General features: G+C 48.4%; 7 protein-coding genes across 7 annotated transcripts; 4 read left to right on the forward strand and 3 right to left on the reverse strand.

Annotated features, from left to right (window-relative positions):
* Positions 1-1,554: 1,554 nt before the first annotated feature.
* ASPWEDRAFT_41654 (uncharacterized protein) lies at positions 1,555-2,704 on the reverse strand. Its single transcript, XM_040835616.1, has one exon. It carries the CDS (start codon positions 2,575-2,577, stop codon positions 1,810-1,812), a length of 768 nt encoding a protein of 255 aa, XP_040687461.1. The 5' UTR covers positions 2,578-2,704; the 3' UTR covers positions 1,555-1,809.
* A 1,715-nt stretch (positions 2,705-4,419) lies between these two features.
* Positions 4,420-6,102, forward strand: ASPWEDRAFT_173217 (uncharacterized protein; the record flags this gene model as incomplete). Its single annotated transcript, XM_040831038.1, has 2 exons — positions 4,420-5,309; positions 5,727-6,102. The coding sequence occupies 2 exons, from the start codon at positions 4,420-4,422 to the stop codon at positions 6,100-6,102; spliced, it is 1,266 nt and encodes a 421-aa protein (XP_040687462.1).
* Positions 6,103-6,717: 615 nt separating this feature from the next.
* ASPWEDRAFT_135351 (MSF1 domain protein) lies at positions 6,718-8,267 on the reverse strand. Its single transcript, XM_040829337.1, has one exon. The coding sequence runs from the start codon at positions 7,967-7,969 to the stop codon at positions 7,172-7,174; it is 798 nt and encodes a 265-aa protein (XP_040687463.1). The 5' UTR covers positions 7,970-8,267; the 3' UTR covers positions 6,718-7,171.
* Positions 8,268-8,969: 702 nt separating this feature from the next.
* On the reverse strand, positions 8,970-9,797 carry ASPWEDRAFT_173219 (aminotransferase class IV; the record flags this gene model as incomplete). The annotated part of the gene is made up of 1 exon (XM_040831039.1): positions 8,970-9,797. One exon carries the CDS (start codon positions 9,795-9,797, stop codon positions 8,970-8,972), a length of 828 nt encoding a protein of 275 aa, XP_040687464.1.
* Positions 9,798-10,162: 365 nt separating this feature from the next.
* Positions 10,163-12,734, forward strand: tom70 (putative mitochondrial outer membrane translocase receptor (TOM70)). The gene is made up of 6 exons (XM_040838057.1): positions 10,163-10,256; positions 10,345-10,687; positions 10,757-10,839; positions 10,906-11,677; positions 11,725-12,198; positions 12,252-12,734. The coding sequence occupies exons 2-6, from the start codon at positions 10,372-10,374 to the stop codon at positions 12,497-12,499; spliced, it is 1,893 nt and encodes a 630-aa protein (XP_040687465.1). The 5' UTR covers positions 10,163-10,256; positions 10,345-10,371; the 3' UTR covers positions 12,500-12,734.
* Positions 12,735-14,069: 1,335 nt separating this feature from the next.
* Positions 14,070-16,494, forward strand: ASPWEDRAFT_28985 (FHA domain protein; the record flags this gene model as incomplete). Its single annotated transcript, XM_040833208.1, has 5 exons — positions 14,070-14,088; positions 14,166-14,371; positions 14,437-14,569; positions 14,643-14,694; positions 14,745-16,494. 5 exons carry the CDS (start codon positions 14,070-14,072, stop codon positions 16,492-16,494), a joined length of 2,160 nt encoding a protein of 719 aa, XP_040687466.1.
* Positions 16,495-20,998: 4,504 nt separating this feature from the next.
* On the forward strand, positions 20,999-25,060 carry ASPWEDRAFT_52192 (uncharacterized protein; the record flags this gene model as incomplete). Its single annotated transcript, XM_040837717.1, has 10 exons — positions 20,999-21,301; positions 21,364-22,106; positions 22,830-23,613; positions 23,667-23,700; positions 23,753-23,864; positions 23,921-23,941; positions 23,994-24,328; positions 24,384-24,558; positions 24,613-24,910; positions 24,965-25,060. The coding sequence occupies 10 exons, from the start codon at positions 20,999-21,001 to the stop codon at positions 25,058-25,060; spliced, it is 2,901 nt and encodes a 966-aa protein (XP_040687467.1).
* Positions 25,061-25,097: the final 37 nt, after the last annotated feature.

Here is a 25,097-nt window from a genome sequence, read left to right on the forward strand (position 1 = left end):
CAAGGAATCCAGGGCAGTGAGCGAAAAAAAAGCCCCCCGCAGCGCTTACAGGCAGTGTCCGGCAAGTTCAGGCTCAGGCCGCCGTTTCTGGGTGATTTGAGATTTCCTCTTCCAGGCGAAAGACGCAAAAAAAGAAAAGAGAAAAAAAAAACTTCGATTAATTAGGCCGGTGAATGGAGTCGTCTTAATCTTGGGTTTCGTCCTAGCTGGTTTGAAGGGGGAGGTTGGTGGGCAAATTCCCTGATTTCAGGCGGCCGTGGAGGTTCCCTTGTAGGAGAGAGAGCACCAACAACCGAACACAGAAAAAGGACTGAGGCTTAGGACTAGAGAGATTCAAGAACCATTCGATGATAATATAACAGCAACTTATTATTGCACCAGTGAGAGCGTCGGGATGCGCCGACGACTCCAAGGCGCTTTTGTCTGTCTGTAACGCTGGGGGAGCGAAAGGGAGGGAAACGCAGAGGAGAAAACAGGGAGGTGGAGACCCGATTATTGGCCGCCGGACAGGGTGTGCCTGCGACACTAGGCTGCATTGGGCCGCGCTAGTCGGGGTCCCCTGTTTTCGTCGGCATTCTTGGCGTCTTGGCCCGACGCGCTAGTGGCCAGTCCCCGCAGATGCCGCCGAAAGCGGAAGGAGTGGGATGATCTTGAATTTTTCATTCATTTTATCAACTATATTATATTCTTATATTCAGATAACTTATATTTAAAAAAGTACAGAGTAGAGATAAAATAATTAGAGTGGGATAAGTACAGTAGCACATTCGAGAATGAAATAAAGAAAAAATAATACATTAATGATTTGATAAGTAGTACAGACCCTGAACCCTCTAACTAGTCCGATGCGCTACTGGACTAGTGTTCCAGATTGAACCCTGAAGGAGGAGCCACTCGATTGCCACCGTTGAATCAACTCACTGTTGTTCGTGAGGAATTCTTATCCTCAGCAGATCTTCCATATGTCTTCCCATACAGAGTCGATCACCCGATGATTTACTGTCTATCTGTCAAGACTATCTCTATCTATATATACTCATGTGTAGTCTGTCTATTTCGAACAGTTGATCATAGTCCTTATTGGATACTGTTGATTCAGGAGATAGTCTCCAACGGCGTCTTTAGCTAGAACTATGCTCTGCTCCTCTCTGCACCGCACATTCACATTTACCAGTCGGGCTCCGTACGGAATCCAATAGACATGTGGTAGTGCCAAGCCACACTCATTCCAGTCGCTTTGGATATGCGCACTGAACCCGTCATTATTGATGGTCGTTATGACTATAGCCTGACTATTCGCAATATTCCTGAATTTCCTGTCTGTCCTGAATATCTCCTGGCATTCCTCACCCTTCACATGATACGGGGTAGTATCTGCTTCTCCTCCAGATGCAGGAGCAGCAGACAACTAGTTCTGTCGCAGCACTAGTTCTGTATCACTCTCTCGCCTGCCCAGTCTGATGAAGTCATAGGCGCTAACCATCCTATCCTAACTAAGTCCTCTAGCCTCAACTGTCCATTTATGGGAAATTGTGTCAAAATAATTACCGCTTTGGGCCTGGCGCGATTCACGGCGTCCCAGCTTAATATCCGACTTCGCCGGCGGCCAATCGGCGCGAGTGGTTCGTTTACCGTATTGCGCCTTGCGTCATGGTGTTTTATCTCGTATGAATCGCTATGAATTGTGAAAACTATCAAGACAAGATATCCAGAATGCGAGACTCATATTATCATTACCTTCGTGATCATTAGCTATCGGCTATCCTCATTTATTGGGCACCTCCACAGCTACACAGTAGTTCGTCTCCACTAGTCTTGAATACCTGGGTGCTTCCTCTCCAGAGCTCGAATCCGAGTCCCAATGACTCCCTGCGCGTGCACAATTTCCCTCATGAGCTTCCGAATCCTCGCCAGCTCTCGTGAGCGATTTCTCTCTGCGGTGTCTCGGATCTTGCATAGCGTATCTAACTCGGCAGCTTCCAGATCAGTCATCCGGGCGCGGGGTTCGTTTCCATAATATCTTTCCGCATTCAACATCCGAGTCACGGCCTTGACGAGGGGCAACGCTGACCCCATGTTAAAGGTCAGCCACGCAGCATGCTCGGGCAGCGTTGTCCCCTGACGTCGTCCCCAGACCACGTCCATTGCAGCCGCCCGCTGCGTGAGTCTTTTCAGGCTGTTTTTTCCGTCCGGCACCGCGGCCACGTTGGCATTCCAGTCCATCGTCGGCGGTGTCACGCCCTTGCCCTCATTCCATAACTCGTAGGCTTCTAGTTCGGGGATGCTCATTTCGGATTTGGCGATGCTCTTCGGGTCGCGTGGTTGGTTGGACGCCAGCTTCCAGCCTGTCCAGATGGTGAGGTGGGTTCCGTCCTGGATGACCTTGGCGAGGGATGTCATCTTTCTGGCTGTTGTTTCCAGGTCATCGCTTAGCTCGGGCACTGGCAGGATTGCCGATTTGGGGGAATCTGTCATGTCTGTCGTAGGTTTGCCCAGCTCAGTCTCATTGGCTTCGAACATTTTCTCGTCCCCTTCCAGATCGTCCAGATCATCATGGAAGCCCTTAACGTCGTCCATCACGAAGTCGACGATTTTCCCACGTGATAAGATAGCATCCTAATAAAAAACACACAAGCTCATCAGTCTCAGCTCTCATTGCATCATCCCAAAATCTCGATCCGAAACGTTAAACTTACCCAAAGGGCCCGAGTTCGAACGGGTTTGAATGCAGTGAAACCCGAAAACAGGTTCCTGCCAATCGTTGCCCACACCGGTGGATGCCGTCGACGATGATGCGTCGGATGTCAAAGCACATAGACAAGGGTGTGTTGCGTAGGTGACTGGTGGCTGGAGAGTCTGACTGGTGACAGAGCTAAGCTTGTGTGTGAGCTCTGTCGAATAATATCAATGGCTGATGTCGATCCAGGGTGAAGATGTGATATCATTCCATCATGGGAAATATGACAGGTCTGTTTCTGGTTGGAGCGTGGAAAATGTAACAGTTCTATCACTTTGTTTTGGGGCTGATCGACAGGTGTTTCAAATAGGAAAGTTAGAGATGTTGGTGATGGGTTCTGAGAATAGAACAGAGAGGGATAAAGCATATTAGACAGGATCTTCAGCTTCAATCAAACTCTTTTTCCTTGATTGCGCTGTTGCTGGGGAATTTGTTTCTTTGTCATTTAACAACGAAAGTGATATTCATTAGCATTGTTGAGACGGTTGCCTGCAAACCCTGCAGGAGCTTTGGCTGTCTTTGATATCGATTTGAAGCTATACAGTGTTTGCAAAGCCTTGTTTTCTATATAGTCAAAGAAAACTATTCAATAGCTTAGAACAAATAGTATCTATATTATTGTTTATCATGAGCACATCTAAAGTACTAATGGATAAATCTTTAATGGTGCTGGTATCGATAATGCTGATTGCCCAAAACTGACTGGTTGCCCCTCCCTCTTCCTTCCTCTCCCCAGCTCTCTCACATCTTCACTTAACAGGCACTCTCCAACCTAATCTTCTTTATCCTGTTCTCATTTTTATATCTTTTATTGCAGGTTGTTACCCTTCATGACAATCATGACACAGGATAAAGCTCCTGGTTGTCTCTTGGTAGCCCCCACCTTTCAGCTGAACAGCTGTTCCAGTCCATGCAGCTTACCTGACTTCTTTCAATCTTTACCACTTAACATTCCCCTGCAGCGGAGAAAAAAGCGATCCTTCATGACAAATAACTGGCGGCAATGAACTGCAGCCTGAAAATCATTGGGACTAATTACGGCAAATACAATGGGCTTGAGGATGGAAAATACAAAAAGGTATCTGCCTTATTGGCCCATCAATCGCAAGATGGGGGAATCAGGTATGCTAAAAATGATGGCTACGGATCCAGCAATGGCAATATTTGCCCGTTTTTTGCGCTGACTGTGCTTACAGGATCGAGTTCCCTCGCCTAGTCCGTTGAACGAGTTCCAGCGAATCAGACATCCTACGATGGCATTGGCAATGCGCATCGTGTTCAGGAGATCTTCCTGTTGATAATAAGCTCCCAGAATAATTGCTTGGGTTGGGGACCAGTAATGGCAGCACGATTCTATACTGAGAAAGGTGTGCTTAGGGCTTCGAGGATGTTGGGATAAGATCACCCTTTATTTGTTTTCTTTAGCAGGAATTGGTCTGCTTATAGTAAAGAGGATTTGATGAAAACAGCAACCCGCTTTTCAGCCACTTGTTTGATAGGATTGAACCCCGCACAGCAGGGCTGGCAGATTGGCGCCTAAACAGACAACTCACATCCTGGCCTTATCTGGAATACTAATGACTCGGGGTCCACAGTCTTTAGCTATTGGAAAAGTCACCGGAGATTCTCACACAAGAGGCTATTCCCTGTCTTATCACACTCACAACTCAGCTTGTCAAGTCATGGATGACGACAATGGTCCAGTGTCAGATTCTCTCAAAAACTCATTGTGTGAAACATGCAATGGTCTCGATCCCATCAACACCCTGGCAGGAATATCAACGTGGGCTTCAGGTGAAGGGAGGGTTCTTGGGACTAAGGACCAGTTGAAGATGAAAAAATGCCCGCTATGTCAACTGATTCTCACTGCTATAACCCCTATGTATCTAGTTTACCCAAACTATCAGTCACAAGGGTCGGTTACTTGCAAGCTCAATTCCAACCCACCCTACTTCTCGGTGAGAGATTCGACGATAGGATCAGGAATGATTCAAATGAAGCGAGAAGATGCAATCCAGGCTCGCCGAAATGCTGGCTTGGGAAAAACCAAATCAACACAGGATGAGGGAATTGAAGACCGAATGTTGCTTCGTCCAGTCCAGCGGGACCAGATCAATTCCTCTCTTGTCCGTTCGTGGGTGGACAGTTGCATACGCGATCATGGCTATCACTGTCGTCCTGGTCGCCACAATGCCCCCAGAGATGACCTGGAGATAAAGCTTTTTTTGATAGACGTGAAAGAAGAAGGGATCGTTGAGCGAGTCGTGACTGGAAAACAGGAAGTGGAATACATAGCACTGAGCTATGTATGGGGACAAGTTGAAGTATTGCAGACGGTGAGCTCAAATCTGGCTACATTACAAAGACATGGAGCTCTTGATTCGGGAAATACATCGATTCCACAAGTAGTCATTGATTCAATGGCTCTGGTTGAGGCTATTGGAACCAGATATCTCTGGGTAGATGCATTGTGTATCATCCAAGATTCCCCGGACAAGAACGAGCAGCTGCAGATAATGGATTTGATATACATGAGAGCGAAGTTGACCATAATTGCCATGGCCGGTCATGGGTAAGCTGGAAAGGGCCAATAATCTATGAAATATGGGGCACGAAGGCTGACGCTGAGCATCGGCCCTTGGTGTCGGGGTCAATCAAAATCAAGTGTCCTGGCGAGACCGAATTTAGGGATATACAGGACAGAACTGATGAAGAGCAAGGCATAAACCAATGCAAAGGACGTGAATGTCTGGTATTTCTTGGTGAAAATCATCGCCTGGTAAAGCATTTGGATAACTTGGAGAGAAGGATGAGAAAGTACCATGTCGATAGTAGCAGACCATCTGCTTCTCTGTTGCGCCGACCTAACCCTCATCTACAATCAGAGGATATCAACCATCTGACAATCTTGCAATTTCATGCTTCTACTATCAAGTTGGGCAGCCTTCATCTTGGAGAACCTTATCTACCTCTTACTGAGACTCGCTAGCGGTGCTGATAACCCGTATATCGGATTTCTGCCCATTTATGATGAGAAAAATCGACTGTGCGGTGGTTTCCCCAGTGCCTCAATCCCCACCATTGCACCCGATCAAGTTCAACATTTGCGAATTATCGCACTATGTTCAAATTCGGCACTCCCTGCTAGACCATACAGATGGGTTGACCCACATTTCTACCCAGACATGATGCAGGATGGAAAGCTTGCCTACTGGAAGAACCCGAAACTTGTTTGTGAATGCATTCTGGGAATAATGTTGGTTGAAGTCCATGGGGATATAGCAGAGCGTGTTGCTGTAGGGCTGATACACCCAAAAGCATGGGCCAAGGCGTCTCCGAGATATGAGGAGATCAATCTTGCATAATGAATTACCGAATGAAAATGGTTATTTTTCACCTCATTCAATGTTGTACAGGGAGTCAGAAAGTCAGAAAGGCATCAACTCTTCCCAAACAGGAAGGACGACGTGCTAACTCTAGACACTAATGAATATCTAACTAGTCAAAGTCGACTCTAATCACCACTCTACGACCCTATACTAGCATCAAGTACGGCTATAAGGGCACGCTGCCGCATATGGTGGCCAGGTCTGATCACCCGGGCATGCTTCGGAATTTACTCGAAAATGGTAAAAGCTATTGGCACCAATCCGCTTGGTGATAACAGACGCACGGCACGGCCAAGACACTGATTGAACAACGCAGACTTCAACATCAACATGTGGGATGAGTGCAATGACATTACATATCCCATCTTCTAGTGAAAACACCTATACGTTGCTAGTGCGATTGATGTAGGTTTATCTTGATGCCAATGCAAAGGTAGACTCACACCACTGCATGCTGTGATAAGCAAGTGGATAATGGGGGTTATTCTCATGCTTAAAACCTGTATGGGCATTAAGCCGGCTACAGGGTGAGAATGGATAGACACCGCTCCATCTGGCAGTTCACGGTGTTCATACTGACATGGTCAAGATGCTGCGAGGGATAGCTGGATTGATTCGACATGGCATCAATAACAGATGGCTTAGGCATATATAGTGCGTGCATGTAGTAGACAAGATTTAAATAGAGCTCGTCCGTTCTGAATCATGTGTAGAAAAAGTAATAATATCATTTGTTGAAGAAATCAACTGATCATACTATAATACAAGGGGCCAATATTTGAAATCCACCCCGTCTGCCACCGTTCCCCATAATATACAACAATATTTTCTTCGTAAAACGTCCTCGTGGGCGTACTTCATCTGCAAATGGTACTCGTATAACTGGAGCTGAAAAGATTATTGAGAAATGCGATGTCGAAGTGGTAGGAGAGTGTCCATGTGTCCGTGTGTCCGTGAAAAAGAAAGGTCCAAAACGCCAAAACTCCGCGCTCGAATGCTGTCAAAATGATGAAAGATTGTTTGTGTGTGCGCAATGTCGATTTGATTAGTGGTCATCCTCCTCTTTGATGCCATTTCCCTGCGCCCAAACGCGCTTCCAGGGACCGTCGGGTCCGATAGCTCCTGCCTGGTCCTCCCGCATCCCTTCGAGAACACCGACGATGCCGCCGTTGCGCAAGCGTTCCAAGACGATGTTCATGCCCTGCTTGCTCTTGAGCACAGCATCGCGGGTTCTCTTGACGCCAATGAGCTCAATCGTCCGTTGAATGCCGGCAGTAGACAGGGAAGAGAAGAATCCTTTCTTCGGGACTTCCTCTTCCGCATCGGCCCCTTCACCCGCCTCCGCCTTCTTCCTGCCTAGCAGCTTGCCCTGTCCGAACTTCGACCGAAACGTAACCGTCGTCTTGACGGTGGTCTGCTCGTTCCTCTTATCATCGAGCGAGAGACCCTGCAGAGCCTGAAGCTCGCCGTCAACAGGCTGACGCTGATAAACTTGCTTTTCCACCACGCTGAGGATGCCAGTCCATTCCATATTCCGGGACTCGGTTTCCATCCAGCCCTCCTTGGCGTCGACGACGGTCGTCTCCAAGATGTAGCTCTGGCCGGAGTTATCCGAGCCTCCCATGCCCTTCGGGAGCAACTTGAGAATACCCGAAGGAACCTTGGACTTTTTCAGATGCAATCGGGTGGTATGAAGACGTTGAGTCTTCTGGTCGACATAGCGATCGATGACATCGCTGGTCAGGACATGGCGGGAGTACGGGTTGGGATAGCGAAGGAAATAAGCAAGCGACACGGCAGGGAAGGAGTAGTCGTAGGTGAAGACATTCTCGAAGAACTTCATGATGACTGATTCATAAAGCAGGACAGTTGAATGTTGAATGATTGATAAGATGGGTTGAAGTAGGAGAGAGCTGGCGTGGCGTTGAGACTTGAGACTGGGGATGGCAATGGCTCTCGTGGACGAAATGCCCTGGTTCTTAATTCTTTTTCCCGGCGTTTGCTTCCGAAGCTCCGTTTTTGATTGTTTCTGCCGGCTTCTGGCGCTAGCCGCTTTGGGAGTGCGGGGTTTGACGCGTATCACGTGATCTGCACGTTGGATCCAATCAGAGGCAGGGAATTCGATTCTACGGGAGCCTATCGTATGATCCGTTTTGCATAGCAGCCCAATCGAATGATGCAACGCTGGATCAACCACCCTTGATGCGAATAATCGTATTCTATCCCTGTATAGATGATGATCATGATATCAACTCACTGCATCGGACGGAGGACACTGTACCGGAACGGTGTGATGTACTCTGTACATACCTACGGAGGACCACCATGTGAGAAACTCTCCCGGTCTAATTGCCGAGGAAAGTCTAGATCGTCATGATGTTGCATGCACTTGATGTATCAGGGGTTATCATTGCAACGTGTACCCATTAGCATGGCCATGTTTACGAGTCTTGCTGCGAGATATTGTCACTCTCACTCTGATGTTTGCTGTTGGGTGAAGATGCAGAAGACCAAGACCAAAAGACGGTCTACAACCCCAGTTTATGTGCCTCCACTGTTCCTGTAAGGACGTCAAAGCCCGACTTTTGTCCCTGCTAGTGTGTTTTAATGGCTGAAACGCTGGAGCGGGGAAGGGAGAAGCTTTGATATCTCCACGAAGTATACGCAAGTGGCTCTGTGCTGGATATATATTCTGGCTGTCGAGATAGCATGATGGGTAGCATCTAAGCAGCTCTCCCAGCCACAAATGTTTAGCGCGATGCTTAATACTACAAATTTATAGCCTATTGATCCATCGCTGCTTCAATGTTGGTTTACCAAGTCCCAAGTATCTCCTGGAATTTTCACTGAGATGGATGGCGAGTCGTGTGGACTATGCCACGCATAAATCCCCTAACTCCATTACTGAGCCAGCACTCCTCACCGTCAACCAACTCATCGATTGTAATGACCTTCTCAAGGCAAAATCCCTGAGACAGCGCATATCGCCTTGTTGTACCCCAATTGCCGCCACTCGACAGCGGTGGTGTGATCCATTCTGGACTGGAGTCTTCGGCCTGACCATCGGACACGGCAGGTCTCCGTCGAAAGTACGGCGTAGTGATGCTGCCTTCCATAACTTCTCCCTTGGGATTTACAACCAACACTTCTATCGGATCCTGGGGTGAAACAATCCCAGCCCGGAGCCGTGCAGCTGTGTAGTCATCGCGTGCCGTAGTCTTGTGTGTTGTGAAGCCAGACGGGGTAGTAGGCTGCGTATCGACATAGATGCGCCATGTGGCTGACTGTGAACTCGACGAAGAGGGTATTAAGAGATTCAACGGGTCAATTGATGCTGTTGGATTCACGTCCACAGTACATGTTCCATCACTATCAATGGCAATGCGGAGACGCCATGGCTTTGTCTTGTCGGAAATGAAGGAATCGAGTACTTGGACGAAACTATTCAAGTCCCGCCGAAGAAACTCCAACGCCTTTTGCCATTTAAAATGGTTTGCAGCATTAATGAGACGGTCGCGATGATAAGGAAGAAGGTAATATGGGGTCTTGAGCGGATCGGGGTAGGAGTTTGCGGCTCTTTGAGCGACCACGCCGGGAAGCGCAGGATCGTAACGAAGGGAGGAGATAATCTGGAAGGATGGAGATGAGTCTAATGACTGGAGAGAAGCCATTGCAACGATATTGACGCGATTGCTATCTGGTGTTTGTTGTTGTGGACAATGTCGTGTGTCTTGTCTGTTGCTGTTATTTGTTAGCCTTGGGATTAAACTGACTGCCAGAAACACAGCAGAATCAATGCCCTTCACGTCGAAAAAATATGTCAAGTCTCTCAGACGTGGATAAAGACAGCATGTATAATTCAACAAACAGACCCTCTCAGCTCAACACATCGTCATCGTGGAAATCCTTTTTGCCTGCGGTGATGCCACAGTGGAGCTCCTCCAAGCTCAGCAACCGCCCTTGCGCCCGTCGTGATTGGCCTCGAGTGCAGCTCCGAAAGGCGCTGGTCGCCGGAACGTCGAAACGCATAACTTTTCAGGGCCGCATCACCTCTTCTTCCCTGACTACTCCTCCCCTCTACGCAACACTTTTGCCTGCCGACTGTTCTTGCCGTGCGTTATTCAGAATAGGTTCGTCTCATCCTCGGTTTGTATCCATTGCCTTTTTATTCTATTCTGCTCCACCTTTTTACCTGGCACTGACCCTTGGTTTACGTAGAATAATAGAACAGATTACACGGTCATCATGTCGAGCGAATCGCCGTTACCCGAGGCTGCGAAGAACGTGGTCGTTGACACTACTTCTCTTCCAGCATCCTCTACATCGTCCGTGTGGGATCGAATTTCGAAATGGGTCTCAGAGAATAAGGCTCTTGTCTATACCGTTGCTGGTGTTGCGGTCGTCGTGACCAGTGCTGGTGTCGTCTACTACCTGTCCGACTCGAGCCGGCCAGCAACTTCTCCTGCTTCCGCAGAGAAGAAGAGGGCTAAGACCCAGAAGCGGAGAGAAGAGAAGAAGAAGAAGGCTGAGGAGAAGTCCAAGTCCGCGTCTGTCCAGGACGGTATGTTGACCCAGATGCTTCGCGTCTCCGATTAGCAGACTTCGAGAACCGGACTGATGATGGTTTCAGAGCAACCCGCAAAGAAGACCGAGGAGCCTGCCGAAGAGCTTCCTGAGGTTGATGAGGCGACTGTTGGTGAATTGTCGGACGAGGTGCGTTACTGAAGCTGATTGGCTATGATTATCCCGTGTGACTGACGCTGATCTTTCCGACGACAGACCAGGAAAAGCTACGCCGCAAAGCTCAAGGCAGCCGGTAACAAGGCTTATGGATTGAAGGACCACACCAAAGCCATTGAGCTGTACGGAAAGGCCATCATCTGCAAGCCCGACCCAGTCTTCTACTCTAACCGCGCTGCCTGCTACAATGTTCTGTCCGACTGGGAGAAGGTCATCGAAGACACCAGCGCCGCCCTTGCAATGGACAGCGAGTACGTCAAGGCCTTGAACCGAAGAGCCACTGCCTACGAACACCTCGAAAAGTTCAGCGAAGCCCTTCTCGACTTCACCGCAAGCTGCATCATCGATGGCTTCTCCAACGAGGTCAGCCGTGTCGCACTGGAGAGATTGTTGAAGAAGGTTGCCGACAAGAAGGGCAAGGCCATTATCGAGGCCAAGGGCCGCAAGCTCCCCAGCCCGACCTTTGTCTCCAACTACCTTGGAAGCTTCCGCTCGAAGCCCCTCCCCGAGGGTCTTGAAGAGACCGTCGACCTGGCTGAGGAGTCTGGTAAGGGTCAGCTGCGCAAGGGTCTGCTCGCCATGGCCAAGAAGACCGGTGACGGTTACGAGGAGGCTGCCGCAGCCTTCGAAAAGGCTTTGGAGCTCGGCGACTTGGGTGAATTCGAGGCCCTCGCTCTCAACATGAGAGCTACTTTCACATACCTTGAAGGCAATGCCGAGTCGGCCCTGGCTGATCTGAACAAGAGCACTGAATTGCAGCCATCTCTGGTTCAGAGCTACATCAAGCGCGCCAGCTTGCACCTCGAGCTCGGTAAGTTCTCCCGAAAAATTTGCGCTACTTGATCTAACGAATCGCAGGCAACAAGGAAACCGCTGCCGACGACTTTGAGCTCGCAATCACCCACAACAAGGATGACCCTGACATTTACTACCACCGCGCCCAGCTGCACTTCATTCTCGGAGAGTTCGCCGAGGCCGCCAAGGACTACCAGAAGTCGATCGATCTCGACAGCAACTTCATCTACTCCCACATCCAGCTCGGTGTCACACAGTACAAGATGGGCTCCGTTGCCTCCGCCATGGCCACCTTCAGAAGATCCGTCAAGAACTTCGAAAACGTTCCGGACGTCTACAACTATTACGGTGAACTTCTGCTTGACCAGCAGAACTTCTCCGAGGCCATTGAGAAGTTCGACAAGGCCGTCGAGATGGAGAAGCAGAGCAAGCCAATGGGCATCAATGTCCTTCCCCTGATCAACAAGGCTCTTGCACTCTTCCAGTGGAAGCACGACTTCTCCGAGGCCGAGAACTTGTGCCAGAAGGCTCTGATCAGTAAGTTGTCGCGATTGTTACCTGTCCAACTACGGAAACTAACCCGGATATAGTCGACCCCGAGTGTGACATTGCTGTCGGAACCATGGCTCAGTTGCTTCTGCAGCAGGGTAAGGTGTCGCAGGCACTCAAGTACTTCGAGAGAGCTGCAGAACTCGCCCGCACTGAGGCCGAGATTGTCAACGCCATCTCCTATGCCGAAGCCACCCGCACACAGCTTGAGGTGCAAGAGAAGTACCCCCAGTTGGCTGCGCGACTACAGGGCATGGGCGCCGGTATGGGCGGTCCTCCCGGCCTGTAAACAAGACAGCCGCAGCGCAGTTATCGGAGCAGCTTTACTAGGCTATCCGATATGACAATCATTTTGAAGAGTCCCTTTTTTAGATCGAGGTCCTGACCAGACATATGCGGTGTTAATTTTTCCATTATTTTATTATTATCTTTTTTTGTGTCCCGGTTTCTTTCCCCTTCTTTTCCCACCATGCATACAGACCACGGTGCATGATTGTCTGATCATCTGGTTCTTGTCCGGTCTCTGCTGATATGTTCAGGGCGTCTGGGCCATTTTTCCTGCGAGTGTAATTACTACCATAGGTTTTGTGATTTCAATATTTCTCCCCTTTTCCTTTGTCATGCCAAAAGATCCCTGTTGATTTGGATTTTCTTTTCTTTTCTTGTGTGTTTTTTTTCAATTCTGGACCGGGCGGTCTTAAGGGATGTTGGGACATCTGTGATGGAGACATGTACCTTACTATCTGGTTGGGAAGGTAATGATGGGAAAGAATGTGTACCATAGCGAATGGATGAGTGAGAAGAGAAGAATTTTGACGTATCTTCCAAATTCCTTCTTCTATATGGCTTGGATCGACGGCGTTCCCTGGATACGAAAGACCGCCGGAGTAAGCATGTCCAGGCGCTTATCACCTGACGGCACCCCCACTCTGACCCGCCTATCAGTTCCCCGTACCGCAGCAATTGGCGTCATCGTTGGGCGTCTTGTGATGGTGATCCCCCCAAATAATCGTGCTATCAGACAGGTCCGATCTGTACTTCAGGAGACTGCTGTGTCGTTGATTCCGGCTCTTCCCAAGTAAGATAGATTAACGGCAAACAAATGATTAGTTAGGTAGTTAGTGAATGTGTACAAGTACGACCTCTCTCCCGATAAGACACGCCGCCAGCATTACCCCATATTACTCACTCCTTTCTTCCTTCCTTCCCTCTTATCGGGCCCTCGGCTTCAAATACACTTACTCGATCAACCCTCCATCACATCACGGCAGGTGAGGGGATTTCTTCGTCTCTCCTCATTTTGGGTACCGATTAAAAAGTGTCCACGTCTGCTGGGCAAACGAACCAGTGGTTGTGCTCAGTCTCGAACATCCACCGTGCCTGCTTCTCTGCCTGACAACAGCCGTCCGTTGACCTCAGGCTGATTCCATCAACCTCCTCTTACCCCTCCCAGGCCCCAACTCATCATCATCGGCATCATCAACCTCTGTGGCCTCGTCATCATTTGACGCCCATTTGTCTTTTTTCTGCCACCTGTTCCTCCTTTTATTTTATCGAGCAGTTTCAAATGCATGCCATCTGTTGACTCAGCAGTACCGTCCATGTCATCTTCCCCTCTGGAGATCTAGGTATGCCGTTGCCTAACCTCGCTATCACCACCCTTTTTCCTACGTGGTTCATTCCTACCCATCTTCTCTATTTCGTATCATCTCTCAGTCGTTAAGGAAGGTGCTGTTGCATCTTGTTATATGCAGCAGCTGTTCTTGATGACTTACAGTTACCAGTTGAATCCAGTTGAGCAACGTTGACTCCCTGTCCCTCTCGCTTCGAAAGCCCCCCTCTCTGAAACCAATACAAACATGGAACCTCAAAGGCAGGGTATGTAGAGCTCTCGCCACTGAACAAAAATCCTGACGATGTTCTGTTTTTGCTAATATAAACGTCCATTTCTACAGCTTCTGTGACTCTTCACCCGCTCTTCCAGCCCGATTCCCTACCGTTTCGCTCTTTGACCTTCTTCACCGATTCCGACTCTTTCAATATTGGCCGAGCCTCGAAGCGCGAAGCGAAAAACCTCGCACCCGCCCATCATAATGCCTGGTTCGATTCTCGAGTTATGTCTCGGAATCATGCGAAATTGGGAGTATCCATGGACAAACAGGTACGCTACTCGGGTCCTGCTGGTTTTGTGTGTTGGGGTATCTGTATACTAAGTGTTTTCTTCAGCATGTCTATATCCGTGACGGTGGCTCCATGCATGGCACCTTTGTGAATGACAAACGAATCCCCGTTGGCATGGATGTTGCTCTCAAGAACAATGATATCTTGACTTTCGGAACCGAGGTCAATCGTGGTACTGGTGAGTTGCTTCGCTTGCACGTTTCGGTGCAGTTGGCACCACTGGACCAATACGTATTAACACCCTTCAACAGAAACATTTGCACCCCTTAGAATTCGCTTCGAGAGCGAATGGTTTGGTTATGGGTGGGTAATTTCATCTATTATGGTAGCAACTCCGCTAACATAATGTGCAGCGATGATAAAGTACTGGCGTTGAAGCAAGCAAGCAACACTTTCTGTGTCCCCGATGATGACGATGATGTTGTCGAGGTCGGTCCAGCGAAGTCTTCGACCACAGAGACATACGGAATCTATATTGATTCAGACATCTCGGACACTGAAAATAACCCACACAGGGAAAACTCGACACCAGCTACATCGCCATTAATCAAAGACATGCCTTTGAACTTGGAGGAAACTAAGATTGGGAAGGATAGCTCGAGCACTAGTCCAGAAAAGGGGTCTAGCGGCACAACTGCAGACCATTCGAGTGGAACTCAGAAAAGCCCTATTGTTCTTGATGAAGAGCAGCGTCTTGTGACACCAAGAATGACTCCACCAGTCGCTAGTGCCCCTGCGGACTCGGCCAACGAATCAGATGATCAGTCTGACTTCATTATTAAAAGTCCAGGCCATAGAAGATTTGGAGAATTCCCTGTGGAAGATGACTCGGATGAACAGTCTGATAAATGGGATGGGGACGAAGAGGGCGTTGGCTTAGAAGATGATTCGGCGGACCAATCGCCTTATGAATTCGATGCAGACGAATCTGACGAAGAAAATAATTCGGTGATATCGACTGACCTTCCAAGGCTCGCTTTATTCGGGGGTCCATACGACACGAGCAGTGAAATAGAAGATGCAAGCTCTCATTTTGATATCTCGGATGAAGAGTTCCAGTCAGCAAGCAATCCCAAGCAGAAGGCCGCCGAGAGTGACGCCATGCCTTTGCCATCAGCTGACAGAGTTGATACTTCTGCTCCTGACGACTTCAATTCTACTTTACAGCCACAGAGCGCTGATCAGGCTTCGGGTCGTTTTAGCGAGCCTTCATACAAACCATCGCCGCTTCTGCCGGATTGGGATACAATCTCTAAATCAGTTGCAGCTGCCAGCCCTGAAAGGAGACTTTTCCCTCTTCATAGCTTCCATGAAAACGGTTATATACCGGCTACTGAGGAATGGAAGCCACAGAATACGTCAAATACAGCGTCCATTTTGCCCGCCAGCAGCCCGTATGGACCTCCCCAGGACTTTTTTAGTGCCCCTGCACCATATACTGACGGACCCTTTGTGAACAGTCGGCCACTACCCATGCCTCTTGGTATTGGAATATGTAGGGGCGTTCCAGGACTTTCGCACGCCAGGGATGACACCAAAAACCGCATGGCCACGGAAGTTTCTACACAGGCTGAGGAGCATAGTTTCCTGGAGCAGTCCCTGGACACACCCCAAGACGAGCGACGATCAAAGACTCGCGTTTCTATCGCTGATATTGTTGATACATCACTGGAGACCCCGGATATCCAAAAAGCGCCAGTGAAGAGGAAGGCGGCCGAAATGGAAATGGATTCATTCGCATCAGACGCTGCTGCTACAAATAATTTTGCCTCCTGTGCTGAGTCTAATCCTCCTGATACCAAACAACCCCTGGAGGAGTCCATTGATGAGACGTTCTCTCAAGATGCTCAGCCGCAGGTCTTGATAGGTGACCTGAAAGATTCATCCACTCAGCTCACCGATGCTTGTTCTGTCGATGAGTCCAAGTCAGACAAGGGCGACACCTTTGAGAATGAACGACCGAGCAAGCGTGCTAAGACTACCCACGAGCCATCTAGTGGAGGATTCGCTAGACATGCTGCTACTGCTCTTGTGGGTGCGGTGGTTGGTGGTCTGGGTACCATTGCGGTATTGGCTTCTCTTCCTCCAGACTACTTTGTCTAGGCGGCACAGCCATGGCTTTTGAACGACATTGAAGACCGTCATGATCTTTGCTTTCAAGCTCTTGCGTCTATTACCTACAGAACGGATGGTGTTTTGGCGCTTTCTAATTTTTTTTCTTTTTCTTTTTTCGTACTTTCTTATCGGCGGGAGTCTGGTTGCTGGGTGTTGTGATGGAACATTTCGGAATTGACCACATTTGGGCCCATGGTGCTTTGATGTATTCTCCTATTCAGGCAGGTGATAATAGCCAATAGCTCTGTTTTATTCTCTGGGCAGGTAGACGGGTATCAATTTCTCATGTATTCTGCGTGCGACCCACTATATGATGATCAATGTAGACAATATACCCGAATGCCACTCTGTCCAGCAAGGCAGAGACAACAAACGGCATCCACACTTTCTCGTTCTGTTCGCTGATAATTCCTGCTCCTTACTCCTCTTCTTAACCCGCCATGTGTAGTGACTCGTGTGACTGGACGACATGCAGCTGGTACCTCCCCCTGAAACTAGCGTCGATGACTTGTCGTGGACGCTGGGTGGTTTGACCCTGAGCACCATGAATCTTATTATTCTTCTTATTATCATGGTTCCTGTTAAACGTATCCTTCCCCCCAGTGCATCGGTAGTAAGGCATCGATCGACCATGATGTTGTCGTGTGCCTGTCAGCTGACCGGGGGGTTCCATCCTCCCTCGAGTCTGTTGTGCTTCTTTCTTCGTGCAACACCAATCCTCGTTGCTTTCAACCATCCTACGCACCCATAGGGGGGTAATTTCCCGAGATGCCTGCTCCGGCTATCGATAATCGCTGTTCGTTCGATCTCACGGGCTGCAGAGATGTTTACTGGCATATCACCTTCCTCATTTCCTCTTCTAAGCCACAGCATCCACCAGACCGTAGTTCGGTTAGACAAACAGGGCGTATTACCGCCGTGGTGATGCCATCCCAGGCCAAGTTGTAATCCTCCGTCCAGCGCGTGATTGATAGCGGGTTCTTGCAGGTCGCTAATATGCAGCCTTGAGCAGGTAATAATATTTTCGCGCACATTTGGTGTCAAGTTCCTACGCCACGTTAATGTCCGCTGTTATGAGCACGGCTTCTACTCCATGTCTCCATTTCTTGCTCTCAAACTTTCCCTTTTTTTTTTTTTTTTTTTTTCTAAATAGGGACTTCAAGTTTACGATTCCCTGAGTGTTGATCAGACTTACGTGTGCAGCTACTGGTGCTTAAATCTAACTAGTCCAACCCAGTTATCCCGGAAAAAGAGAGACAAGACCCTGCCGCCGGAAGTACATTCAGTCCATACATCGCTCACCATTGGTGCATATTACTTTGCTTATACGATGGCTGTGTTTCATATCACACTGGGAAAAGTTGGCAGACATGCAGCTGTGCTGGGCCGCAAAATAATACCGGGCTGACATTGCAGATCGATTGGCCAAATGCAATCTATCTCCCGTCGTTTGACACTCCAAATAATTTTTTTTTCTCCAACGAGAAAATAAGGTAGGTCTTTACGAGTTCCTCCGCACTCGAAATTCACAATATCGCAATGGGGCGAGTTTCCACCTGTCCCGTCCTCATCGGATACCTGCATGAAGGTGCAGCATGGCCTAGATACTAGAGTTGCAGTACTGGGGTCTGACCACGAGACCTGCGATTTGCGATATTTTCGCGTCTCCTACTCGCTGTTTTATCGGCAATACATATGCTTTTGGTCCGGTTCTCCGGTATTTCGGGTGGGCATTCATTATTGCTAGCCAACCTTGTCATCCTCGCTCATGCGAAGAGCTGCGATAATGCCTGTTTGTTGGACTTGGTTCCTATTCCTCTGCCCCCTTAGACGGCCTGTTCGGACTTGATTATCAGGACCAATCCCGTCGCACTGACACACAACCTGCGCAATAAGATTCATTATTTTGCTGCAATGTAAATGCTGGAGAAATGGCGCAGTCATTGACATATTACGTGTTTTATTCTGGGGCCAGGGTAATAACAGCACCACCACTGACCTCATTTAGTTGGCTGAGCCATATTGTTACAGCTTTCTACTGACCCAGTTTTTGGTCTGTTAGGTTAATCCTCTGGTGATCTTTTTACTACGGTGATTGACCAGATCCTTCTACACGAGTAAGTGCCTTGACCGCCAGTCAACATTCCAACATGAATAGAATTGAGACAAATTCCGGCTTATGGTGACAAATTCAACCCTCTGCTTCGCTGCTCCATTGAGCATGCATCAAATATTAGCCTGGGCGGTCTCCATATGAGATATCATACTCACATGCCACCCTGCATCTATCCGTGGTTGGCAGGAAAAGAGCTAAGCTGGGAAACATGATCACTGATCTATTTGCCTGAATCGAGCCTGACTGAGCACTATAGCGGTCAACATTGCTGCTAATACCTGCCGATCTTACGATTGTTCGAAACTCGAGTAACACAACTCTCGGTGGCGGCCATGCTTATGGAGATATCTTCCGTTCTACTCAGCTTCCAACCTGGTTTTTCTCAAACCAAGACCTCGGTCTACTATCGATTTACTCTATCTTTCTCTGGTATAATATCACATAACCCTGTTTTTGCTCCTTTCAATCAGCGTCATGTGACGTCGACGTCGTACCATAAGTGAGACTTGCACCAATCGTATCCTGCTAGCCCCGTTGGCAATCTCGGTATAGATCGAGGCTGCCTTAAGGTTCTCATCTGATCGGCTAGTTTCAGAGGGAAGGCCTCGTGAGTGCTTACACGCCGGACAGGCATTAGCCGAGGATCGTCCGATGCATCTGGAGATGATGATGCGGCTGTTCCATAATCCCCGGACCATGCCGCATTGTCTGATCCTGTTTCATTGGATATCGCTCATCTAAATCAATAATGTGACTATCACCGATGTGACCGAATATTCTCGCATCGGATGTTGCAACCACGTCTTGCTGATCGTTGAATACCCGCCGAATGAAAAACCGGGATGGCAGTTCGGCCCCTCCAAGATGAGGTTCAAGTTGGTGACTCTGCCAGATGGCTAGTAACACGGCCTATAGCAACGTAGTTTTATTACGTCTGTCGACGGGGAAATAACTGTTTGGGCTAGACAGGGAATAGCCCTGTCCGATTACAGGGCAAGGGCAGAACCTTGCTTTTTTAATTTCTCATCTGATTGACCCATTTATGCCTAACATATTAATGCTCAGGCTTTGATTCATTTATTGAGAGAAGTTATATTTGAGCTCTTCCTGATCTAACTTTATCTTAATCCAACTTATCATCTCCAGCCAGTTTTCTACTATACTTGACCTTCGATTGCTTTATATTTCGGGTTGAAAAGCACCGTGTCATCACTCAGAATGCCCAACCAAGCTCATTCACTTGATCCAGGATGTGTTTGCATTCGTGGACAAGCAGTTCGAACATGCCCAGATTGCGCAGGGAACGCACCAAGGTATGCGCTGATATAGGCCTTTTCTGGTGTCTAAAAGTGCTGATATCTGGATAGGGGAACGATGTGTAGCGGCTGTAATGGCAGTGGGCTCAACATATTCAATTGCACACACTGCAATCCGGCAGCTTTGTCTACGGCAGCCAGGTGTACCACATCGTCTATCTCGTCTACGCCAGAGTCATACACACCCTCCTCTTCTTCGTCATTGAGCAGAAGCTCATCAACCGCTGTCTCCGTACGAAATGAACCAGACACAAGCAGATCTTGGAACCGAACTGGGGATGGATCAGGTGGCTCTGGAGGAGGAAGGCTCGGCCCAAATACAAATGCAAATACCCCACGAAAAATATGAATCCAGTGCTGGCATTGGTTTTCTTGAGTGTACGAAGCTCATGGTGAAGAATGAACTGGGATGATTTTGCATTGACTACCACGGATTACCGGGTCATCATGGCCTTATTTTTTTTGGCGAAAGAGGAGAGTCACTCGATATATAGAATGTTCGACATGCATTGGATGACGGCGATTTTTGTCTTGAAGTTTTTCTTGGGTGTATGCTGTTTATATATGGCATGTGCAAAGTGACTGGCCAACCTCTTTTTGTGATTTGTTTTTGTCTGCTTTTATTTTCTTTTTGAGTTTCTCATGGCATTAAGATGCTTACTATCGTTGCAAAATGAAAAATTTTGGCAAATATTTTGATCCAGTTGGCCACAAGGACGTCAGATATTTCCAACCTGATTTCCCCGGCATCGACTGCGATTGCACTGTCGCAATAAATTAATTCCTTGATTATCCTGCATCGAATTAATTAGAATGCCCCGCCATCAAGATCCACTCCTTCAAATCCACCAGCTTGTCTAGAATTGACCCATCAGTTCGCCCGTCGGATATCCCGAACACATCCCCCGCAGTTATGACGCGGTCTGACCTCTCTGAAAATATGCTACTAACGAATTGCCGTCTTTGCTTTCCAGCTTCAGAAACCTTTAATATCCCTGTTGTTCACGAATTTTCAGCTCGTTCGGCAATTTAATCTACATAAAATAATTCAACGCAAGTCATGGCATTGTCCTGGAGTAACCAACCACCCCAATCGCGGGTCCCGTATGCAATCCCTCAGCTGGAGGGAGAACGCATCACGATTCCCGGCAGCAAAGGCGTCTTCCGGATTCTCGCATCTTCTAAACAAACGAATGGTCTTATGGCTGTTTTCCAAAGCGGAGCAGTTTTGTCTGATGCACCGGGGTTTCATTACCACAATCACGCGCACGATGTTTTCTTGGTTACCAAGGGGTACCTGAAATTGTGGAATGGAGATAAGTGTCGAATTATGGGACCTGGGGACTTTGCTTATGCGCCTCCGGTAGGCTTACTATGATCAATTTACTCTATGGCTATGGATTTTTATCTGACAATCATGCTCAGACAGTCGTTCACAACCCTGAGATGCTGGGACCGCATACAGAGATCTACGGCTTGATCACGCCAGGAGACTGGGTGGATTTCTTCCGCTACGTCTCTGAGCCGTATGAGGGCCTCCTCGTTCCCGAAAATGATAACCGCGACTTGAAATCACTCTTGATCCCCAAAGTCATGGCCGCCAAGGAGAAATTCGACGTTGTTTTCCAGCCAAACTATCAACCACCGGAGTTGGGAGAGTGGGATGAAACGGATGAAAAGTTGCCTGATTCTTCACAGCCATTCTACCTGCGCGCCAACACAGGCCCGAGATGGATGCTGGGAGGCGTGATGTCGAGACCATTCCTTACCACTACGCAGAGTAACGGTGTCTGTGCCATCTCAAGTATCGAGTCTTCCAAGGAATACGCGCCCACACTGGTTTCAAAGTACATGACCTTCCATGCTGTCGACCACTGTCTATGTGTCATCGAGGGAACATTGACTGTACGATTGAAGGGCTCCCCCGATTCAGTCTTCCGGGAGGGCGAGACGGTGGTGATTCCAGCTGGACAGCCGTTTGCTTTGGGCTTTGACAGTAAATATGTGCGAGTCTGGTCATTTGCTGATGGGAATGGCATTGAGGCGTTGGTTCATCGGTTGGGAAAGCCGTTTGAGGGGGCTGTTTTGCCGGATCGGCAAGTGGAGGGAGAATTGGATGCGAAGAACGTGGCTTCTGTGGCTGCAGAATTGAATGTTGATATTGAAGTGTAAATAGTTGATGGTTGGGTTGTAAATAGACACGATGTGTATGACTTGAGCATTCTACATACAGATTCGTTCCAACAACACCTTTTTACATTGATACCTGTGTCTACACAGACACTAGGAGAGTATCCTTTATAACCAGGCTATCCAATATTTAGAAATAATAAGACAAATTAAACGCCAATATATGCACCCCACGCGGGGTAGTCACGTGTGCAACAACAGCCGGTCGCGTTTGCCGTCGGGAATTCCGGCTGTTTTCTTCCTCCTTTCTTCACACCGCATACATCATAGTCCAACTCCACCAGGCAGTAATTGCTGCATCATATTATCCAGGGAAATTGGCATTGATAACCATGAATACCAGATGATACCAGATGATGCAACAGCAGCCTCAGCCATCGTCTCCTGTTAACACCGTTGTGGATGATGACCGTCCACCGCGGCGAAAGCGGCCCCGGGCTGCTCAAGCCTGCGACAGATGCCGGTTGAAGAAGTACAAATGCGATGAGCAATATCCCTGCTCGCATTGCAAGAGTAGGTCTTTGGATATTTTCTGCTGGTGGCACTGATTCTAATGGGCTTTCACTAGAGAGTGAAATCGATTGCGTGTATCAGGGGAATTATCGGCAACGGGAAAGCGGCCGGTCCGCGAGGTATGGGGTTTCAATTACACTGTGGCAGTAACCAAGAACCTGAAGAGCCTGACAATTATGGAATCGCAGTTATGTTCAGGATTTGGAGAAGAAATTAGATGAGTTGAATGCGAAGCTGCGCGTCGCCGAGTCCGAAATTGCCACGCAACCTTCCCCCCAGTCACAAAAGGTGGTCGCGACCTCTGGGAGCAGACCGGTATTCCAGGCTGGCCTTGGTGCGACACCGTCCTCCATGCCCCCGAATGGATCTACACCGAGAGATGAGGAGCAATTGGTGGACGATCACCACGAAGGCTCTGCGGATAGTACCGAAAACGAAATCAGCGAATTGAACCAACACACCAATGGCATTGAATTCCATGGCAGTACATCTTCGGCAGCTTTTTTGGGTCATCTACAGAAGGCTCGTGAGCCGGAACAGCCTCATCGTGCGAGTGATGCGCCTTATTCTGTGGTTTCCACCCTTCACAACTCGAGTTTCTCCCCTTCGACAGTTGGACCTGCGTGCCCGGGGCTGCATGAGCAGAACTATTATTTTGAACAGGCCCACACGTTCATGAATGGGTATTTTGAGAACATTCATTTCATCCACCCTTTGATCGATAAGGAGGATTTTGTAGCACGTTCACATGATTTGTGGTTCAACCGAAGCCAGCAGCCGGAACCGAGTTTTGTCGCACTGTATCTCAGCGTACTCTCTTTTGGGTCTCTGGTGCGCGTTTGGGATGAAGATAGGCTGAGTGGTCTGACACGCTTTGAATGGAGTCGCAAGTTGTTCTCCGAAGCTCAGATGTATCTGAACTATCGGCCGTTTTCAAATGACCTAGATACGGTACAGTGTTTATATCTTATGGTAAGTAAGCGAGCCGTGGAATTCATGATCGGAGACTTATCAATTTCGCAAAGGCCAAAATATGCCAGAACGAGCTTAACCCTAATTGTACGTATATCTCGGCTCGATTGCCCCCGACAGCTCTAACCGTCGCTGATAGTGGCCTACATGTATCTGGGCCTTGCAATACGTACGTGTCTAAGTGCTGGGTTCAACAGAGAAGTTCGTGGCCCAAAAGATCAACGCTCGAGCTGGATCTCGAAGACATGGTGGTAAGTTATGGTGACTACACTTTACTGATCAATGGTTCTGATGAATTGCTTGGCAGGGGTCTTTTTTCTCTGGAAATGTCAGTCGATTTTAAACCCTCTTTGCTTGAAGGTTACTAATACTTGCTATAGAGAAATGAGCTTTTCAGTCGGACGTCCGGACACTTTGGGCATGGATGAATATCACAATCGTGCTCTTCCCGAGCGAGACGACTCTGAGTACGCAATAATACCTCATATGGTTGACTTCGCCCAAATAATTCGGAAGGTGTCGATTCAAATATACCATTCTCGGATCACTTTGCAGGACAAGTTGCAAATTGCCCTTCAAATCGAGACCGAAATGGACAGGTGGGTGACTAGACTGCCTGATAGACTCAAGCCAGATATATGGGGGGATCGGCCATCTGGTGATGCTCTGCGAGATCCCAAATGGGCCAGACGACAGCGACTTGTCTTGGGTATTCGTGAGTTCTCCTCAATCAGTTCGTCTTTCCAACGGATCGAGGCTAAATTTTGCAGGTTATTGCTATGTGAAAATGCTGTTGTTCCGTCCTTTCCTAAGCCATTTCACCCGCAAATTACGGCATACACCAGCAGAACTGGAAGAAACTATTGCCAAATGCTTGGACTCTGCCATTAAGACGATCGAGGTTATTCATGATATATATCGTATTCATACATTCTTCCGTTGCTGGTAGGTCCAGACTTCTCGCCACTCTACGGTCTCAGTATGAACTAACATTGCCAGGTGGTATAATACCACATACGTGATGTTTGCTACATCGACTTTGCTCCTTCCAATGTCCAAGCTCGGCATGTGTTCGGAAACAATACCCTTGTCACACTCTGTTGAGATGGCAGTGGAAATTCTAGAAGCCATGGATGAATCAGTGGTGGCTAGTAAATCGGTAGATCTCATTAAGAACTACCTGCGGGAATTCCGAGCGTCGAAACCCCAAGCTCCAGCAGTGGAGACCCTTGGCAATGCTAGCGTAGCGCCGATGCCGACAGATACAGCTCCCAATCAGATTGAGTTTGAGATTCCGGTGCGTCTGCCCCATTATTCCGTGATAAGGTTAGGTGTTCTAACTGTCTGATAGGAGTGGGCCTATGGATTCGGGTTTCCTGACTACTCTTTTGAGGGGATTGCCAGACTGTTTGATGACTTGGGAGGACTTCCCATGTTAGATAACTGACATGTCGGTTTGATTAGATTTGAAGCACCTGTATTCG

This window comes from Aspergillus wentii, assembly GCF_001890725.1.
Source record: "Aspergillus wentii DTO 134E9 unplaced genomic scaffold ASPWEscaffold_5, whole genome shotgun sequence".
Classification (NCBI taxonomy): Eukaryota; Fungi; Ascomycota; class Eurotiomycetes; order Eurotiales; family Aspergillaceae; genus Aspergillus; species Aspergillus wentii.